General features: G+C 37.6%; 2 protein-coding genes across 2 annotated transcripts; both read left to right on the plus strand.

Moving 5' to 3' along the window:
- Positions 1-2,501: 2,501 nt before the first annotated feature.
- Positions 2,502-3,188, plus strand: LOC112038284 (uncharacterized). Its single transcript, XM_024071083.1, has 2 exons — positions 2,502-2,736; positions 2,857-3,188. Exons 1-2 carry the CDS (start codon positions 2,502-2,504, stop codon positions 3,186-3,188), a joined length of 567 nt encoding a protein of 188 aa, XP_023926851.1.
- A 306-nt stretch (positions 3,189-3,494) lies between these two features.
- On the plus strand, positions 3,495-3,962 carry LOC112038285 (uncharacterized). Its single transcript, XM_024071084.1, has one exon. It carries the CDS (start codon positions 3,495-3,497, stop codon positions 3,960-3,962), a length of 468 nt encoding a protein of 155 aa, XP_023926852.1.
- The last annotated feature ends 15,879 nt before the right edge of the window (positions 3,963-19,841 follow it).

Raw genomic sequence — 19,841 nt, forward strand, 5'->3', positions numbered from 1 at the left:
TTATTTTCAGAGAAGGTGACACTGCTTTTACTCTCCAAAGGAGCATCAACTCTTCTGGTCAGTTCTTGCTATTGACTGAACTCAAAGTTGGTGGGTCTAAGATGTCGATTATTATCCCTAAAGGCAAAGAGAAATTTGGTTGGAGGGCTTTTGGCCTTGAACTAAGAAAGTTGTTGAACCCTTCCCAATATGCGGTGGGTGGATATGGTTTTCCAAAATTTATTCCTCAGGTGCGGATGTATAACTTGGAGGCTCAAAACTCTAGAACTTTTGCTAAAGTTGTGCAAGGCTTTCACGGAAGAATGGAGGATAGAAAGCATCTAAAGCAGCTAGGTTTCACAGCCAAGGGGAAGATGACATAGTTAGGAAAGGAGAAGAAGGGGGTGAATCTTAGACTTAAAGGTTCCAAAATGAGGGATTTTCGGTGGGCAAGTCTGATAAGATGGAGGTGGTGAGAGGGGATAGAAGGGAGTAGAGCATTAATGAGGAGGCAGAGGTAGGTGAGAAAAATCTAGTAGACACTAGGATACGTTTCCCAAGCTTCAATTTGAATTCAAAAAATTATGAAAAAGGGAAGAAGAGTGATGCTAGGAGATCTTGTTGGATAGGAAGAGGTCTTATCGTGGAGATTGATGTGATAGGGAGGAGATGGGTTTCCTGGGATAGAAAGAAAGGGGGAGATACAAAGATCAAAGGGGTATCATGGGCAGTGGAATGGGATTGCAATAAAGGAGCACCAAAGGCTCTTAAATGGGTTGCACGGGGAACCAAACAAGCTGAAGATAAGCCCGTTTTGGGCCTAGGCACAAGCCCATTGCTAATCGACACACGTGTGGGTCCTTTTAATTCAGTTTTCTTGGGCCCAAGTCTATTTGAAGTGGGCGAGAGTTCTCTGACTGGCGAAGGAAACTCAGCCCAGGCTCCAATGACAGTGGCGTGCCCCAAGGCCCTTCCCCAGATCTTTGACCTTGAGCTAGAGGAGCCAGACCAATGCGCTAAGCCTCTGATGGGGGCCAACGGCCCTTTCTTCACCGAAACTAGCTCTAATAAGCCCACAATGTCACCGGGTAAGTCAGATAAGGTGATTTCGCGGTCATCGGTTGAACTTTTCTTATCTGGTTTCTTTTTGAGCTTATCAAAGGCTGGGCTTGTGGTTTTGGGTGTCAACGATGGGGTTGAAGGTGGCTGGGATAGTTGTGCCAACTTCAAGCCGAAAGGTGTCCAGGAACATGATCAGTCCAGTTTAGCGGTGATACCCACAAAGGCAGTGTGCGATGTCCTTAGGGCGAGTGTTTTGGTGGTGGAAGAATTGAATAATTCAAATATGGGTTTGGGTGGAGAGGATAGCTTATTAATCCTTCTGATGTCTATCACTCCCTTTGGGTTGCCTTTGTGATCTAAGTTGAACTGTGGTAATGAGGCATTGGAGTGTGTGAATATGTTGGATATTTCTAGACAGGTTCACTAATAGAGTTCATTCTTGGTGGAATCATCATTCTTTCTCTAGTACTCCTAGTTTTGTGTTTGCTAAAAAATTGGAGGCCTTGAAAGAAGATATCATTCAGTGGAATTGCTCGGAGTTTGGTCATGTCGGACGCAAAAAGTCATAATTATTAGAGGCTTTGAAATTGTTAGATGCCAAGGAAGGGAAGTTTGGCCTCTCTGATGCAGAGACATGTGAGACAGTTGTGGTGAGATCTGAAGTAGAGAATCTTCTCTCTTTGGAAGAAATCTCATGGAGACAGAAATCAAGAATGTTATGGATTAAAGAAGGAGATAATAATTCTAAATTCTTCCATAAGGTGGAAAATTCCCTTAAAAGGTTTAACCAACTACGTATTTTGGAGGTGGATGGGGTGATTTATGAGAAGGAGTCCAAAGTGGCTGCTCAAGTGGTACAAATTTATAAAAATTTGTATCAGGAGACAGAAGAGTGGAGGCCTTTTGCGAAAGGTTTGGAGTTTGATCAGATAGACGAGTCGAAGAGGGGTTGGCTTGAAAGGAGGTTTGAGAAGGAGGAGATTCTTCTAGCTGTTAATGAGTTGGCTGGACATAAAGCTCCAGGTCCAAATGGTTTCTTTATGGCCTTTTTTCACCATTGTTGGAGAGTGGTGGAAAGAGATGTTCTAGCAGTTTTTGAGGAGTTCTATCTTCACAGTAAGTTTGAGAAATCTTTGACTGCTACTTTCATAGCATTAATTCCTAAGAAGAATGATGCTTCCAATATTCGAGATTTCAGGCCTATTAGCTTGGTGGGGAGCTTGTACAAGATCTTGTCTAAGGTTTTGGCAAATCGTTTGAAGTTGGTTTTAGATCAACTGATCTCTAAGTCTCAGAATAGTTTTGTGGGAGGTAGATAGATTCTTAACTCAGTTCTTATTACTAGTGAGTGTGTTAATAGTCGAGTGAAGAGTAAGACTTCGGGGGTTATTTGTAAGCTAGACATTGAGAAAACTTATGATCACGTGAATTAGGAGGCTCTTCTAGATCTATTACAGAGAATGGGCTTTGGGGAGAAGTGGTGTAGATGGATTCGCACTTATATTTCAATTGTCCAGTTCTCTATTTTGGTTAATGGGGCTCCAGCTGACTTTTTTAGGAGCACGAGAGGTCTAAGACAAAGGGACCCGCTATCGTCTACGTTGTTTTTGGTTATAATGGAGGTTTTAAGCAGGATGTTGAAAAGAGTTGAAGGTGCTGGCTTGATCAGGGGTTTTAAGGCTGATGGTAGACGAGGTGAAGGGGAATGTGTCTCGCATCTTTTGTTTGCTGATGATACTATTCTATTTAATGATGTCGAAGTGGAGTAGATCCTTCATGTTCGAATGCTTCTCCTTTGTTTTCAGGTTGTGACAGGTTTGATGGTTAATGTCCTGAAGAGCGAGATGGTTCTAATAGGGGAGGTTAATAATGTGCATGCCTTGGTAGAGATTCTGGGTTGTAGGATTGAGACTTTGCCTATGACCTATCTTGGTATGTCATTGGGGGCTTCTCATCAGTCGCCTTCTATTTGGAATCCTATCTTGGAGAAAATTAAGCGGAAGTTTGCTGGGTTGAAGAAGCTGTATTTGTCAAAAGGTGGAAGACTGACGATGCTTAAGAGTACATTAGCTAGCCTCCCTACTTATTATTTATCACTTTTTACCATCCCATCGCATGTGGCTAATAAGATTGAGAAGATGCAATAGGACTTCTTGTGGGGGGATTCGAAGGCTCATTTGGTGAGGTGGGATAAGGTGTGTGCTCCTAAGGTGAATGGTGGTTTGGGAGTAAGGAAACTAACTACTTTTAATAAAGCCTTACTAGGAAAATGGTTATGGCGGTTTGGGGTTGAGGAGACTCGTCTTTGGAGGAGGGTTATAGCTTTGAAGTTTGGCAAAGAGTGGGGGTGATGGTCTTCCAAGCTGGGTAGGGGTGTTCATAGGTGTGGTTTATGGAGAAGTATCCAAAAAGGTTGGGAGGTGTTTAGTAAATGCATTCAGTTTGAGGTAGGGATGGGGGATAAAGTGAAGTTTTGGACAGATCGGTGGCGTGGGGACTTACCAGTCCATCTATCCTTCCCGATAGTGTATGGGATTGCCTCTAATAGAGAGGCATCTGTGGTTTCGTCTCTCGAACGATTGGGGATTGAGGCTCAGAGAAGCTGGAATGTTCGTTTACTTAGGGAACCAAATGATTGGGAGTGGGGTGAGGTGGATGAATTCCTTCGTACCTTGGGTTCTAATTTACCTCAATTTGAGCACGGAGATCGTATGAGGTGGAAGTTGTTGAAGAAGGGGGATTTTGACATCCGCTCATTCTACAATAAGCTTCGTAGTCCCTTGCCTAGTATCTTTCCTTGGAAAGGTATTTGGAAGGTTAAGGCTCCTTCGTGCGTCTCTTTCTTTGTTTGGACTGCAACTTGGGAGAAGATTCTTGCAGGGGACATTTTGCGGGGTAGAGGCTTTGATTTTGTTGACTGATGCATTATGTGTCGCTGTAACAGGGGAGACGGTGAATCATTTGCTACTCCATTGTGAAAAAGCTTATCAGCTGTGAAGCTTGGTTTTTAGATCTTTTAGGATTTCTTGGGTTTTGCCAAGATCAGTTGCAGATACGCTGTTTGGTTGGTGGAATTGGTTTGGAAAACACTCTTCTAGCATTTGGAATTTAGCTCCATTGTGCCTAATGGGATGTATTTGGAGGGAGCGAAATTGGAGAACTTTTGAGGACATAGACAAATCCGATGACCAGTTGCTCGCTTTTTTTAGTAGCTTTCTTTTTTATTGGTTTAGGGTTTGGGGACTCACCTCTAGTGATTCTCTCCCTTCGTTCCTTTATTCTCTCCTTTGTATTTAGTTCTTTGTTGGTTTTTGTTTGCTTTGTTGTTTTTTCTTTATGTTTTGTTTCCTTCTCTATACTCCTTGTTCTGCCTTATGTTTTTTCATGAGGTAGTTTTTTGAATATACATCTTTCTTACTTATCAAAAAAAAAAAAAAAAAAAAAAAATAAATCCCATTTCATAGGACCTAACTCTAGGGTACCCCACTTTGCTCTCCCTCCCGAGTTGGGTAGTGAAAACCATCGTGCCACTCCTCAGAGGCAATGAGGTAGTCATCCTTCTGGCCCTTGTTGGACTTGGGAAGACAGGAGATAAGCCTAACGACATGGGACCTAGACTTAAGGTAAAACCCCGAGTCGGCTAATGAGTGGCACTCGTACATATGGACGACATCGTGCCAGGTAAGTCCTAAACCGATCTGCTCATTGAGAGCATCAATGATACCCGAGACTCTAAATAAGTTGGCGCACACTGATGAGGACATAACTTATGGTTAAGAAGGTAGTCTTGGGTCACCCTACCCACATGGAGCGTCATTCCTCCTTCTATGAAGGCGATCATAGAAATGACGACTTCCCCCTCTCTCCTATCCGTTAGTATTTGATCGAAAGCACAGTACCACAGGGCAACCCCCTGGGAAATGTGGTATTTGGCCCTAAAGCCCTCCATATCGGTGGGAGAGTTTACGAGGTGCTTAAACCTACCCATTTGGTTAAGTTAAAAAGAAGTGGATGAAGTTTTTAAGGAAAGTAAACGAAGAATAGAGGGCTGAGAAGACTGGCCGAGGAGAGTAGAACCTAAAAAAAAATGAAAACTTACGAGAAAGGAAATGAGTAACACTGTGGGAACTTCTTGAAAGTTGGGAGGTTTAGAAGTTCTTGAAAGCTTGAGAGTTTGAGAGTTCTTGAGAGTGTGAGAGTCCTTGTGCGTTTAAGAGTTTTGTAAAGTAAGAAAAATAAGCCCTCCAGATGCCTTATATAGGGAGTGAAACTGAGTGAGAGTTATCCCGCTCAAAATTCAAGGAGAAATGCCTACAGTTAGATCTACATCTCACTGTAGGATGCGGGGAACAAAGCGCCGCCTGGAGTAATTAATGATGTATCGCGATCTCTGAAGCGTCAGGAACAATTATGAGGCACACGAAACAATGTTCTCATGTGTACGAATCAAATAAACAGAGGGACTTAACTCTTAAAAATCAAAATTCTAGTTTTTTCTCCTTGGATAAGAGGAAAAACCAGAATTTTGAGGGGCTATTGTGGGGGTAAAGGCCCAAAGTTGTATATTAGGCCTTAAGCCTTGGCCGAGGATGTTGGTTGGTCCGAATCCCATGAGTAAGATGCAAACAGAAAGGCTGGGGAAGGTGGTCCGAGGAGGAGTAGCTCCTCGAATAAGCAAAGCACTGATCAAATGTATATCCTATCATTCAAAGTGACTTCCCAAGAAGTTCTACTAATAGGGACGTGTATTATAAACGTACAAGAGGGGTGGAAGCTCAGAAATATCTAAGGAAAGATTGCTGCCACCGCATTGAATGCTCTACAACTAACTTTTTGGCCGCATTTATGTGGAGAAGACCCCTGAACAGTGCTGTCTTGGCTATCCTAACTTATAGAGGGCCAAAGAGGGTGTTCGATGGGACAAACACTCAAGTAGTAGCCTAGATGATCAACAAATGGAGGGCTAAGATCGTGAGAAGGTAGATATACAATGTAAGAAACTCTTGAGGAAAAGGGGACTGAGAAATTAAGAGAAAAACACTGTAGCATCAAGAACTAACTTTGTAATCATACCTGAAAGAAATATATAAGAACTAATCTGCTCGAACTGTGTCGAGGACGATTTTCTTGAGTATAAACTCGTTTATTTTCATTCTCTTGTCATCTGAATCTACTTTAGTATTCGTCTAATTCATTAAAGCCCAGTTTTCCAACCCACTCTCTACAAATTCATTTTTTTAGGCTTTTTGGGCTTGAGTCCATCAACCTTTGGGCCAGGAACTCAAAACTGATCCTTACAATAATGTCTTGAGAAAAAAATATATATAGTCAATTTTTGTAAATAAAATTGAAAAATTTTTACATGTCTCTAATATTACTCAAACTTTCAAATTATTGAAATTATTGTTATTATTATTATTTTCGGTTTCATTGATATTTTAATTTCCAAGCAAGATTGGCCTTGAAGAAAATCCACAATGAATAGAATGGTTGAACCAATTTTCCTTTAAAGAATTTCGATACGTTTGCATGACAAACCCAAGTATTAAGCATTTAAGCTTAGATATACTATATTTTCATTTACAAAAAGAAAAATAAGTATAAAAAAGATATACTATATTTTCTTACTTAATTAATATATAATATACACACATTTATGAATATGTAAAACTTAGATAGAGTATTTATGTTTTATTGGTCAATGCAATCAAGTGTTTGAATTTGTTTCTCAAAAAAAAAAGTGTTTGAATTTAATTTACTCAAAAAAAAAGTGTTTGAATTTAATTAAAAAACCTAATTTATTTATTTTTGGGTAAATAAAGAACCTGTGTATTGTTTCTAAATTCTAATTGTTATGAGCTTTTCCTATTAGTTAAGATAATCCATTGCATAGGATTGGATTTTTTTTTTTTTTTTTGAAAATCGATTGGACTTTAAATTCAGGTAAAATTATATATCGGTTCATATAACTTTGATTTTGGTCCTTCAATTAAAAAACTTGGATTTGATCCCTTAAATTCCAACAAGTAAATAATTTCATTTTTCAAAATTTAGGTCAATTTTGGTCCCTTAAGTAGGGGTGGTTCAATTTTGTTTTTTATAAGAGAAGAAATTTTGGTTTTTAAATATGGAGCTTGTTGGATTTTGATCCCTTTATTACTTGATTGGTTCAATTTAATCCTCAAAAAGGGGTGCCTCAGCATCCCGTTTAGTCAAATTTTTTTTTTTTTAACGGAGGGACCAAATTGTTCGTTCCCTTTTTAAATTTTCAAGTACCAAATCTAAACATTTTAAAATTTAGGTACCAAAAGAATAATTTATCCTATTAACTATTGTTACTCTAAGTTTAAAGGTTTCCTAGGTAGACTTGGATATAATGAGAAGTTTCGCGATTGCTCTTGTGCAAGTTTCCTTCTCATCTCACACGATTTTCTTTGGAAGCTGGGTTGGTTGTTTGTTCTTGCTTTAGGTGTTTGGCGATGGATTACAGCAAATGGGACGATTGATTTCAAAGTGACAGAAATGAAAACAACACTCCAAACATTATGACAAAGGGATGTTACCTCATGATACTGGGGACAACCAATTTGTCTTTGTTTTCTAAGATTAGGATGAATGGCTGGCAAAGGAGACATATTGAACACAATCCATGATCATCTATATGATCTGTTTGTGTCCATCAAGTCACCAAGAGAATTTGCCAATAGGGTAGGATCGAATCATGGGCACCCCAACTTTGCCTCACAAGAGAGTTATTTTGCCCCTGACTCAACCTAGCCTTGTCGATCAAGGAAACCTTCCTTGCCTCGTTGCCGCCCACATCCCACCCATGTTTGAAGAGAAACAATTTCTTATTGCATAATTTAAAATCTATAAACAATTAATGAGATGAAAAATATCTCAAAAAACTTTATTCTTATCTCTGTGGCTACAATGACTCATACAAGTACAACAATTAATTGTCAAAAACCTTGTAGTTAAATTAACACATCCCCATGCGCAAAGTGCTAGAAAGTTTAGGGGAAGGAAATAGTTCGAGTTAAGGGGTTAGTAGCATATTGTTACTATCTCAAAAAAAAAAAAAAAGTACAACAATTAATTATTATTTTAAAAAAAGAAAAAAAATTAATTATTGGACTCTGTTGTGATTTGCTCATGAGTTGGATATTCGAACTTTATTAGAAGGATAACAATGGTATTTCCTTCAATTTTGTGGAGTGATGTTTTGATGCAATCTAGACAAACCTATAGAGAGTAATGGCTAACCTAGTATACGATTCTCTTTAGGAACATTCAACATGGTCACGTTACCCTATAAATGAAATAAAATGTGGTTATCTTGATGTATGTTGTACTAAATTAAAGAGATTCCTTAAATGCTTTTCATCATGTGAATTGCTGATTGAAACCCAGGATCACTTCATAAAGTTTGTTGACCGATCAAAGCCACATTTAAAATTGCTGACTAATTGCAGGTGTTTTTTTTTTTTTTTTTTTTTTTTTTTTTTTTTTTATTAAAATTGCTGACTAATTGCAGGTGTTTTTTTTTTTTTTTTTTTTTTTTTTGAGAAAAATTGTAGGTGTATTTCACGGATTTGTCATGGTAGGTGCATAATTATTGAAGGTCACTACAATGCAGTTGCGCATAGAGAGTTGTGGTCCTAAATGAAACTGTCTTAGCGTTTATAGTTGACCCTGTGATGTGTACGTGTGCTATATTTTTTCTAACGATGATATTGGCCATTCATATCATATGTATCGTGCACATGTTACATGACATCTTCTATAATCATGGTGGCATTACCACTAATTTTTGGAGAGCGGGCACATATTACCAATCTACCATACGTTGGGTATCATGGCAAAAATGTATGGCAACAAGCTTAGATAGGGTCTTATTGTGGGAAAATTCTTAGGTACTTCTGGAGTATTGTGAAATGGTATTCTCTCCTCTTATATTCATGGTAAACCTTACCATGAATGTGAGAGGAGAGAACAATATTTTTCGTACTCCAAGAGTACCTAAGAATTACTTCTTATTGTTTATTGAGAGATCGCCATTGGTGTTTAGGGTTTGTTTAGATTAAGGGGAGTGGAAATAAAACAAGCTATTAGGTAGCAAGCCGAAATAAAACATTGTATCACATAATGTTACCTTAGTTGTATTAAATTCAGGTTATTGACAAAGTGGATGTTACATTAGTTGGGATAAGTGCGATTTTTTATTTTAGGACCTTGCATACTTGCATAGATAGTCCACAATTCATGTAGCCTCTAGTAAGCTAGATGCAATACTTTAATTTGACATCTAGGATGGCGAGCAAATAGAAGACTCGAGTTAGGAGCTTGGTTAGCATGTAGACTATATATTATATTTAGCTTAGGCATACCCTCTTTTGGATTGGAGAAAGAACTCCACCATAGCTTATATATTTTATATTACTTGGGCTTATTTAATGAGAATGAAGGTGAGTGAATGGATCTATACTTACTCACCTTGTGAGTCCTTTGGGTCATTGTTAATAATCTTATTTATGTCTTGCGTGACCTTCTACTATGCCATGAGGTGGAGGTTTAGTGCCCGTTTCGATTGGGCTGAAAGCGCGTTTGCGTTTCAATTTTTTTTTCATGCGTTTCAAGCCAATATTTTTTACTGTTCATTCACTGTTGAGGCTATTGTTCATGAACAGTAACTGCAATATTTGACTTTTCCCGTGAACAGTGCACGGTGTGCATTGTTCATGGACTCACAAATTTCATTTTTTCGCAACTTTTTCATTAAAAATGGGTCCCACGGCACTATTTACACTTTTAAAAATTATTTGCTACAGTGTTTTTCAGTTTTTAGCTGTATCCAAACAGACCCTTATTGTACGTTACCATAATGCGATTTATTGGGCCAATGCTAGGAAAGCAATTGGGCTAGATTTTTTTTTAGAAACAAACATACACACATAAGGAATAGGGAAAGTGATTCTAACACAAATGCACACTACAATTCTACTCAAAAGCCATAATAACTTTTAAAAAATGGTATAGACGATTATTTGGTAACACATGTGCATTTTATTTGTACTCACTGCTAAGATATTATGTACAATGGTGGAGCCATGATTTTGGTTCAATGGGAGCAATATTAAAATAAAAGGTTGAAGGAAAAATTAATTTCAATAATGTTAGTTAAAATAAATAAAACCTACTTAATCAATTAATTTTTTTTATTAACATAGTAAATATAATATAAAATTATAAATGTAAGTTATAACTTTTTTTAAAAATCTTTTGTGGGTTTTTTTTTTTTTTGTTTTCTTTTGTCTAGTGTTAGAGTTAGTATAATCATTACTCTAATCTCTCTCTCAGAAGTCCCAAAAACGTTCTAAGGTTTTCCTTATATATAGAAGTGTTTTACTTGAACCCCAAGACGTTTAAATAGAGTTTGGGCTGAACTGGAACTCTGCAGAAAAATAAATCTGTATGTAGTTCGATCGATCGAGTCTAATTTTCGATCGATCGAGCCTTACAGATTTAGTCCAATAAATCTGCACTCACTCGATTCCAGTTTTACAAATAAACATACTTTGAGCAAGCCTAGACAAGACTAAACAACCTGTTTTGATCATTGTTTGCCAACAATACAAATTAGAGTTCTAAATACATAAATTCCTAAATCTTTAGAACCTAACAATTATATTGAGCTTAGGCATAAACTCTTTTGGATTGGAGAAAGAACTCCACCATAGCTTATATATTTTATATTACTTGGGCTTATTTAATGAGAATGAAGGTGAGTGAATGGATCTATACTTACTCACCTTGTGAGTCCTTTGGGTCATTGTTAATAATCTTATTTATGTCTTGCGTGGCCTTCTACTATGCCATGAGGTGGAGGTTTAGTGCCCGTTTTGATTGGGCTGAAAGCGCGTTTGCGTTTCAATTTTTTTTTTTCATGCGTTTCAAGCCAATATTTTTTACTGTTCATTCACTATTGAGGCTACTGTTCGTAAACAATAGCTGCAATATTTGACTTTTCCCGTGAACAATGCATGGTGTGCACTGTTCATGGACTCACAAATTTCACTTTTTCGCAACTTTTTCATTAAAAATGGGTCTCACGGTACTATTTACACTTTCAAAAATTATTTGCTACAGTGTTTTTCAGTTTTTAGCTATATCCAAATGGACCCTTAGTGTACGTTACCATAGTGCGATTTATTGGGCCAATGCTAGGAAAGCAATTGGGCTAGATTTTTTTTTAGAAACAAACATACACACATAAGGAATAGGGAAAGTGATTCTAACACAAATGCACACCACAACTCTACTCAAAAGCCATAATAACTTTTAAAAAATGGTATAGACAATTATTTGGTAACACATGTGCATTTTATTTGTACTCACTGCTAAGATATTATGTACAATGGTGGAGCCATGATTTTGGTTCAATGGGAGCAATATTAAAATAAAAGGTTGAAGGAAAAATTAATTTCAATAATGTTAATTAAAATAAATAAAACCTACTTAATCAATTAATTTTTTTTATTAACATAGTAAATATAATATAAATGTAAGTTATAACTTTTTTTAAAAATCTTTTGTGGGTTTTTTTTTTTTTTTTTCTTTGTCTAGTGTTAGAGTTAGTATAATCATTAGTATGCTTAAAATACTTCACAATGTAAGGTCCCTATATGTGTGTGTATATGTATGTGTATATATATATATATATATAACAAGCAAAAGATATAAATACAAATTAACAATATATGAAGATAAACGATTAATTTAAATACTGGATATTCAAACAAGTCATTTGATTACTTAACAATAGAATAAAAAAAATAAATTAATGTACCAGTATTAAAAGTATGATGGTATACTTGAACTTTCTAATATGTTCTATGTATGCTTTATTTTTTAAAGAGATTTCGTGATGTTTTATTTTTAAATTAACTAAAAACAATCTATGCTTATTCTTTTTATCTTTGATTACATTTCCAACTATCAAAAGGTGGGAATATTGCAAATAAATCTTAAAAAGTATATTGCAACATCTTAGAAGACATATATTATTATTAAAAAAAAAAAAAAACCGAAAAGAAAAGAGATCTTGGTTTTTAAGTGGGGGGGTTGGGTCCCCCCACCTTGACCCTTAGCTCCGCCCTTACGTAGCTTCTCAAATTTTATAACATAATTGCGGGTACAAGAAGAAACTATGAGTTAGACGTGGGGAGGATTAAAGATAATTATTCTAATGTGGCCAAATAAGTCGGAGCATAACAAGAAACTTTAAGGATGTTGCTATGTTAGTACTTTGATAATATATAGTATAGTGCTCTCAAATTTTTCCGCAAGTGTTCTCAATGGGCACAAAGGTTATTAAACAATATGAACAAAGTGCATGTATAATGACATGAAAAATGCGTGATTACGTCATGCCCATTATTTGCGAGTGGGGGATGTCAAATTGTTAATTGTTTCCCAAATCAACTATAGTCCATTAGTGGGCGTGAAACTATGTAACGGTCAAGTATGAGAGGCTACTTAATCTATGTTATTGGTGTAGTTGTCTCACTCACAACGACAAAGCTTGTGCCATCTGGATAAATAGTGAAGGGAGTCTTTCCGATGATTCAAAACAATTTGGCCCCAGTTTGAGAGCTCCTCCTTTCTTCCCATCGCGGAAGTGTGTTGTCTCTATTCCAGGCATTTTCTCAAGCGCTAAGGTAAACACGGTGAAACCATCGGAGAACTCTTCGTTGGAGCAATCAAATCCTGATATGGAAATCGAAGGTTTTGGGGAGCATTAAATACCGAATTTGAATGTGTCATCAGTTACAAATACGCTTCCTCTTAACTCGGGACAGATTAATTAAAAAGAGCTAGGGGAGGAAGAAATTAATGAGGCTTACCAAGATTGTAGACGTTCAGAAGATTTAGGCAACGTAAATCATGCATGTAATTCTGAGGGTAAGGTAATGCATGTGTCTCAAATTACTCTGTAGGTCAATGAGCCCCACGTGACTACCACTTTCACAACATGTGCCCCTAATAGCCCAAACACTCACTCCCACAAGTCCCAAACAAATTCACACGAAGCCCCTAACCTCTTCCAGGACCCCATCCCAAACACTCATTCTCAAACAACCACCTGGAAACGCCTACCCCAAAAATCACTAACACAGAATCCACCCCAAGATCCACACCTCTCCTAACTACGACCAACCTGAAGGACCCTTAAAACGTTGTTTAACTTCTCAAGATGTTTCTGAAATTAATGGTTTATTGGCGGAGGCTGTCAAACAGCGCCGCCAACAGCCATGAGTCTATTATGTTGGAACTATCGTGGACTTGGAAATCCATATACAGTTCGAGAGTTCGGTGACTTAGTCCAGGCACAAATTCCTGCAGTCGTGTTCTTGGCCGAAACATAGCTGGAAATAGCTAGGCTTGACAGTATCCGTGATAAATTATAGATGGGGCACAAGTTTGGAGTGTCCAGAATTCAGCGAGATGGTGGACTAGCTCTGTTTTGGAAGCAAGACATAGACTTAATGGTGGTTGATTCCTCACCAAATTTTATCGATACAATTTTCAATATGGGAAAAGAGAACTCATAGCATTTTACGGGGTTTTACGGAGCACCGGAGACAGAATCATTATCAATCATGGAGCTGCCTGCGATGATTACTACAAAAATATTCTCTACCTTAATTTGTGTAGGGGACTTTAATGAGATTACAAGATCTCATGAGAAGGCTGGTGGACGATTGAGACCATACAGACAGATGCAAGAATTTCGAGACATGCTTGATGAATGAAGCTTTGCTGATCTTGGTTTCGTGGGAAATAAATTCACATGGAGTAAACATTACCCCGATGGCTATACGGTTTGGGAAAGGCTTGACAGAGCAGTGGGCACAAGTACTTGGTCAAAAATGTTTCCAGCTTCCAAGGTATGTCATTTGGAATGTGGAACCTCAGATCATAAACTGATTGTTGTTCACCCAAAAGGAATACCAGAACGGAAACAAAAACCATGGCGATTTGAGCAAGTGTGGTTGAATGAAAGTGGTTGTCATGATGTAGTAAAATCGGCATGGCTTGGCTCGGGCTCAGGTTGCTATATGGAGGATGTTGTGACGAAGGTGGACAGATGCAAAAAAGGACTCCAACACTGGAGTAAAAAACTATTCTGGAAATATAACAAAATCCTTGAATGATAAGAGAGTAGCACTAAAGAAGGCAGAAACTGAAGCTCTAAGGGACAGCAGCTATAAGAGTGTTTTTCTTCTCAAAAGGGAGATCACAAAATTATTGGCGAATGAAGAAAAACTCTGGCAGCAACGTTCAAAAGCCCATTGGATCACATCGGGCGATAAGAACATGGCTTTCTTCCACAGGAAAGCTTTGCAAAGATTCCGGCGAAATCAAATTGATGGCCTATGAAATCAAATGGGTGAAATGTGTTTTGGAGAGGATAATGTATCTAATATTATTATTGATTTTTACCAATCTTTATTCACTACATCTAACCCATGTGAAATAGATTTTGTCCTTCAGTTTGTTCCACAAGTGCTCACTATTGAAATGAACAACATGTTATCCGCAAAATTCTCAAAAACTTAAGTGGATATTGCTCTCCAACAAATGGCACCTTTAAAAGCACCAGGTCCAAATGGCATGGCCTCCATATTCTATCAACGTTTTTGGGAGAGTATTGGGGATGATATGGCAAAGGCTGTTATCTTTTGTCTGAATTCAAGGGTGATCCAAGCAGGCTTAAACCACACATATATCACCCTTATTCCCAAGGTCAAGAGTCTGGAGCATGTGATTGAATTCCACCCAATAGCTCTTTGCAACATCCTATACAAGTTGATCTCAAAAGTCTTGGCAAACCGGTTGAAGAAGATCATACCCGAAATAATTTCAGAGTCACAAAGCGCCTTTCAAACTGACAAGACTATTACTGATAATATTCTTGTGGCGTTTAAGACTCTCCACCACATGAAAAAGAAGATGAGAGGCAAAACAGGTTTCATGACTATGAAGCTGGACATGAGCAAAGCATATGACAAAGTAGAATGGGATTTCCTCCTCAAACTAATGGGGAAAATGGGTTTTCACAGGCAATGGATTAATCTTATCTCAACATTTATTAGCACGGTGACTTATTCGATCCTTTTAAATGGAGAACTCAAGGGTAATATTATCCCCACAAGGGGTATTAGACAAGGTGCCCCACTATCTCCTTACCTATTTCTATTGTGTTTTGAAGGGTTAACAGGTCTTATTAAACAAGTTATACAGCAGAAAAAAATTAGAGGGTTCTCCCTTTGTAAGGAGGCCTAAAAATTTCTCATCTATTTGTTATAAATGACAACTTGCTCTTTTGTCGAGCTCAAATGGGAGATATTCTGAGCATTCAGAATATTTTGGAGAGGTATGAAAAGGCCTCGGGGCAGCAAGTTAATAAATCCAAAACTACCCTGTTCTTTAGTACAAATGTATCTACTGCCACAAAAAATTCTATCCAAGAAATTCTTGGCGTCCCTGAAATTAAAGAATATGAGAAGTACTTGGGTTTGCTGGTGGTAGTGGGGAAAAACAAAAAAGCACGTTTGAATTTCATCAAGGATTGAGTTTGGGGAAAAATACAAGGCTGGAAGGAGAAGATGTTATCTCAAGTGGGTAAGGAAATTCTTCTCAAATCTGTGGTTCAAGCCATACCCACCTTTGCCATGAGTTGCTTCAAATTACTAGTGGGGTTATGCAAAGATATTGAGGCAATGACAAGAAAATTTTGGTGGGGACAACAGGGAGATAGGAGGAAAATCCATTGGAGGAAATGGGAGGTCCAAAAAATGAAGGTGGGATGGGTTTCAAAGATTTGTGCAAGTTTAACGAGGCAATGTTGGCAAAATAGGTGTGTCGGTTGATACATGATACTAACTCCCTCTTTTATAAGGTGTTCAAGGCGAAGTATTTTCCTAATGGATCAATATTTAAGGCAAAGTTAAATTCGGGCTCATATGCTTGGAGAAGTATCTTGAAGGCAAGGAAAGTCATAGCTCAAGGTGGAGTATGGCGTGTGGGAGATGGAAGTATGATCAAAATTTTCAATGATTCATGGTTGGTGGATACCAATGGTAAGCGAGTCGTTTCTCCAAATAATTCCCTACCTAACAGCTTATGGTTGCTGCCCTTATTGATCAACACACACAGGAATGGAACCATAGTCTAATTGATGCCTCTTTCACCCCTGAGGAAGCTAAGCTCATTAAGGCTATCCTGTTGAGTTCACTGCCCCAAAATGATTTTCTGTTTTGGCCTCTGGACAGATTTGGAGAATATACAGTTAAATCAGGATATAAATTGTTGAATGAGGAATGCAGTAGGGAAGAAGCTGGTCCTACAAGTAGCAGAATAAGCAACTCAGGTTGGAAGGGAATATGGAAGATGTCCACCCTAGGAAAAATTAAACACTTCCTTTGGAGAGCCTGTTCAAATGCTTTGCCTACAAAGACAAATTTGGTGAATGCTTGCTCACTCCCAAGTGCAGGAGATCGTAGCAATATAATTCTCGGAGTACTGAGGTCGAACCACAAGGAGCAGGGTAAATTCAAAGACAATATAATTAAACAGTAATTTGGGTGAAGAAGAAAAATACTTTTGCTTGGTGATTGTTAACAAGAATAATAATAAAAACTTATTTAAATCAATAATGTAAATACTAGGGTATCGGGGTGTTTCCCTATATCAATATGAAATTCTTTGTGATCTAAGAAAATATATATTTCATAATTGATTGTTCTTATACAATTAAAAACTTATGATTCGGTTGAACTGAGACAATTCAAGAACGCATGATAACCACGATTAATAATGCGATTAGAAAAGTTTTCAGAAAAACCCATTCACTTTAAAACATGATTTCTATTTGAAACTATTAGAAATTTCTCTAAACAATAAGAAAAACATGATTGAACTTATTGAAAGCATAGAAGAACTAATACATCAAAAGAAATCTAATTGAACAATCAAATATGTCATTGATAAAATCCTAGAAAGAATCACATTGAATATTCATACCGTATAGAAGAAACATAACCCTTAGCCCTAGCAAAGAGTTTAGGCTGCCATTAGAGAAAGAAAAATACAAGGTTTTCTCTGCCAAAATTCGTTCTCACCGCCTCCCTTCTAAAACCCTAATGTCTAAGTGTCCAAAGAAAATAAAACTTTTCACTATTTAAATTTCCGTCCAGGTTTACAGCAATAACTTGTGAGTTAATTTTGGCCTTCAAAAATTGAGAATTTTGAAAAACTCAAAACTGGAAAGTTGTAGATATTTAAGTCACGGTTCCAACCCATCTAGTCTTGTATCAATTGGATTTTTGAGAAGAGAGATACGCCCAAAATACTGATCAGTGCTCAAATCAGATTTTTCCTTTTTAGATTCTGCCTCTTTGATTTCTTTCCTTATTTGAAGCTTCCAATCATGTTAGATGATCCAAGCACTCCAGCTGCACCTCCTTAGACATTTAGGCATGGTCCTTTAGCTCCACTTTAATTCTAGTTTGGCCTCCATTCTCTCACAAATTCCTGTAAACTCATCTTTCTCACATGATTTCCTGAAAGTAGAAAATTACACACAATGAATAGCATCTTATTCAAGAAATTATGTAAAAATAAATAATAGAGACTAATACAAATCATGGCTTAATTATACAAATTAAGCATAGTAATAAGGAGATAACGCCCACATAAATATATAACAAGTACACATTTTAAGGCGTTATTAGTGAACCGAAAAATTCTTGAAGAAGACACCTGCCAATTCTATGCTAAGGAAGCTGAAACCATTTCACATGCCTTGTGGGAATGTGAATTGTTGCATCAGGTATGGAGTTCGAAGTTTGGTTGGGTTGACAAAGCCCAAGTTTCAAGAGGATCTTTCACTGAACTTGTGGCGTTGATTCAAAGTAAACCTCAGCTCCCTGACCTCTTCTCCATAAGTGCATGGTCCATTTGGTGTAGGAGAAATAAGGCACATCTTAATGAACCAGTTCTGCCTCTTTAAAAAATTGCAGCGGAAGCCCAACACTATCTTGCTACCTACAGGTCTAGGAATAGCTCAACTAAGACGAAACAACCTCGAACAAGGACAAGATGGACCCCACCTTCATTCGACAAGTATAAAACTAATTTTGATGGTGCAGTGTTTGAAGAAACACGCGAAGTGGGAATAGGAGTGGTGATCAAAAACTCAACTAAAGAAGTAAAGGCTTCCTTGTTTGAGAAAATTCCCCTCCCATCCTCGGTTGAAGCTGTAGAGGCACTTGCAGCCTATCGTGTAACCAGATTTGTGCAGGAAATTGGCATTACTGAATCAATTTTGGAGGGATACTCCCAGTCCATTATCTCAGCTTAAAAAAATGGGGATGGGATGAATTCTGCTATAGGACATTTAATTAAAGACACGTTGTCTTATGTAACCTCCATACGGAGCCCGTCGTTCTCTCATATTCATAGGCAATGCAATGAAGTAGCACACACCTTAGCTAGGAGAGCTAGATTTTGTAGTTAATATGAAGTTTGAATGGAGACTGTTCCTCTGGACATTTCCAATTTGTTATTAGTTGATTTACGAGCCACTTGAATAAAAAGCATTCTATTGATTCTAAAAAAAAAAAAAAAAAAAGCTTCTATGTAACTTCAAAAACTTTACATGGATTGGTGAGTTACAAAAGAGGTGCCTTGCTCTAGTTGTAGATTTTGTATGCCTTGCTCTAGTAGCAACCACCATCATGAGTATGTGACATGGAGGTAAGATCACAATATAAAACAATACCAACATTCGGGTGGTCTAGTTGGTAAGATACTGGGTCAACAAGTCTCAGGACTTAGGTTTGAGCCTCAAACAACTAGTTGTGTGTTTGTGCTCTTTATATCACATTTTCATTCCAAACGGTTGACCTACAAAATAAGTGAGTTCCTCATACATACCGAAAGTATAGGGTTTTGCCCGAAAGCTGGTAGGGTGCTATTATGGTCACGCCCAAGTGAGGAAGCTACACTAGTCGCCCTCTCTACCCTTTTTTTTTTTAACCAAAAAAAAAATAAATAAAAACAATATAAAATAAATCACATACAAACACACAAATTCCAAGAGGTATGTAACAATTTCTTTTATACTCATTTAAAACACTTTAGAGCATTTAGAGCATCAGAAATGGGCCTGCTATATGCCAAATGTAAGGTACATTTGGCATTCAAGCCCTAAAACTGCTCAGCAACAGGAAGGCCAAATTGGAAAAGGCTAAATTTTTTTTGACATATAGCTACAGTACCATCTTAGATGTAAGATGGTACTGTAGCTAAATGGGATAAAAAATAGATAATTTTTTAATACTCTCTCCTCCTTTTTAACCCTAGAATTTCTCTCTCCTCTCTCATTATTTCTCTTATTTTCTCTCTCTTCCTTCTCTTTTTCTCATCTGCTCTCTTCAGACCCAAGACTCCCTCCGATGCCCTTCTCTCTCCGATAATTTAGATGCTTCTTTTTCTCTGATAGTGATTTCGACGAGGCATCGTGCTCCAATCTCTTTACTGATTCAATCATCTCATAAACCCAACACTCTAAATACCCATTTAACTTTTCACTCCATCACTCTCTCTTTAAACCGACATTATTGCATGTGTAGATGACCCTCTCTCTTCAAACTGACAAAATCAACTTCCTTCAAGCTTCCCAGCGACGAATCCGCTTCCTTCGAGCTTCAACAAAATCGAGCTACCAGCCG

Source organism: Quercus suber, unplaced genomic scaffold, assembly GCF_002906115.3.
Source record: "Quercus suber isolate HL8 unplaced genomic scaffold, Cork oak 2.0 scaffold_360, whole genome shotgun sequence".
Taxonomy (NCBI): domain Eukaryota; kingdom Viridiplantae; phylum Streptophyta; class Magnoliopsida; order Fagales; family Fagaceae; genus Quercus; species Quercus suber.

What these genes read in the sequence shown, in the direction of transcription:
- LOC112038284 (XM_024071083.1), top strand. Translation starts at nt 2,502, where the DNA reads ATGGGCTTTGGGGAGAAGTGGTGTAGATGGATTCGCACTTATATTTCA. An exon ending in TAAGGCTGATGGTAGACGAG is followed by an intron (nt 2,737 to 2,856) that starts GTGAAGGGGAAT and finishes AGGTTGTGACAG; the next exon opens with GTTTGATGGTTAATGTCCTG.
- LOC112038285 (XM_024071084.1), top strand. Translation starts at nt 3,495, where the DNA reads ATGGGGGATAAAGTGAAGTTTTGGACAGATCGGTGGCGTGGGGACTTA.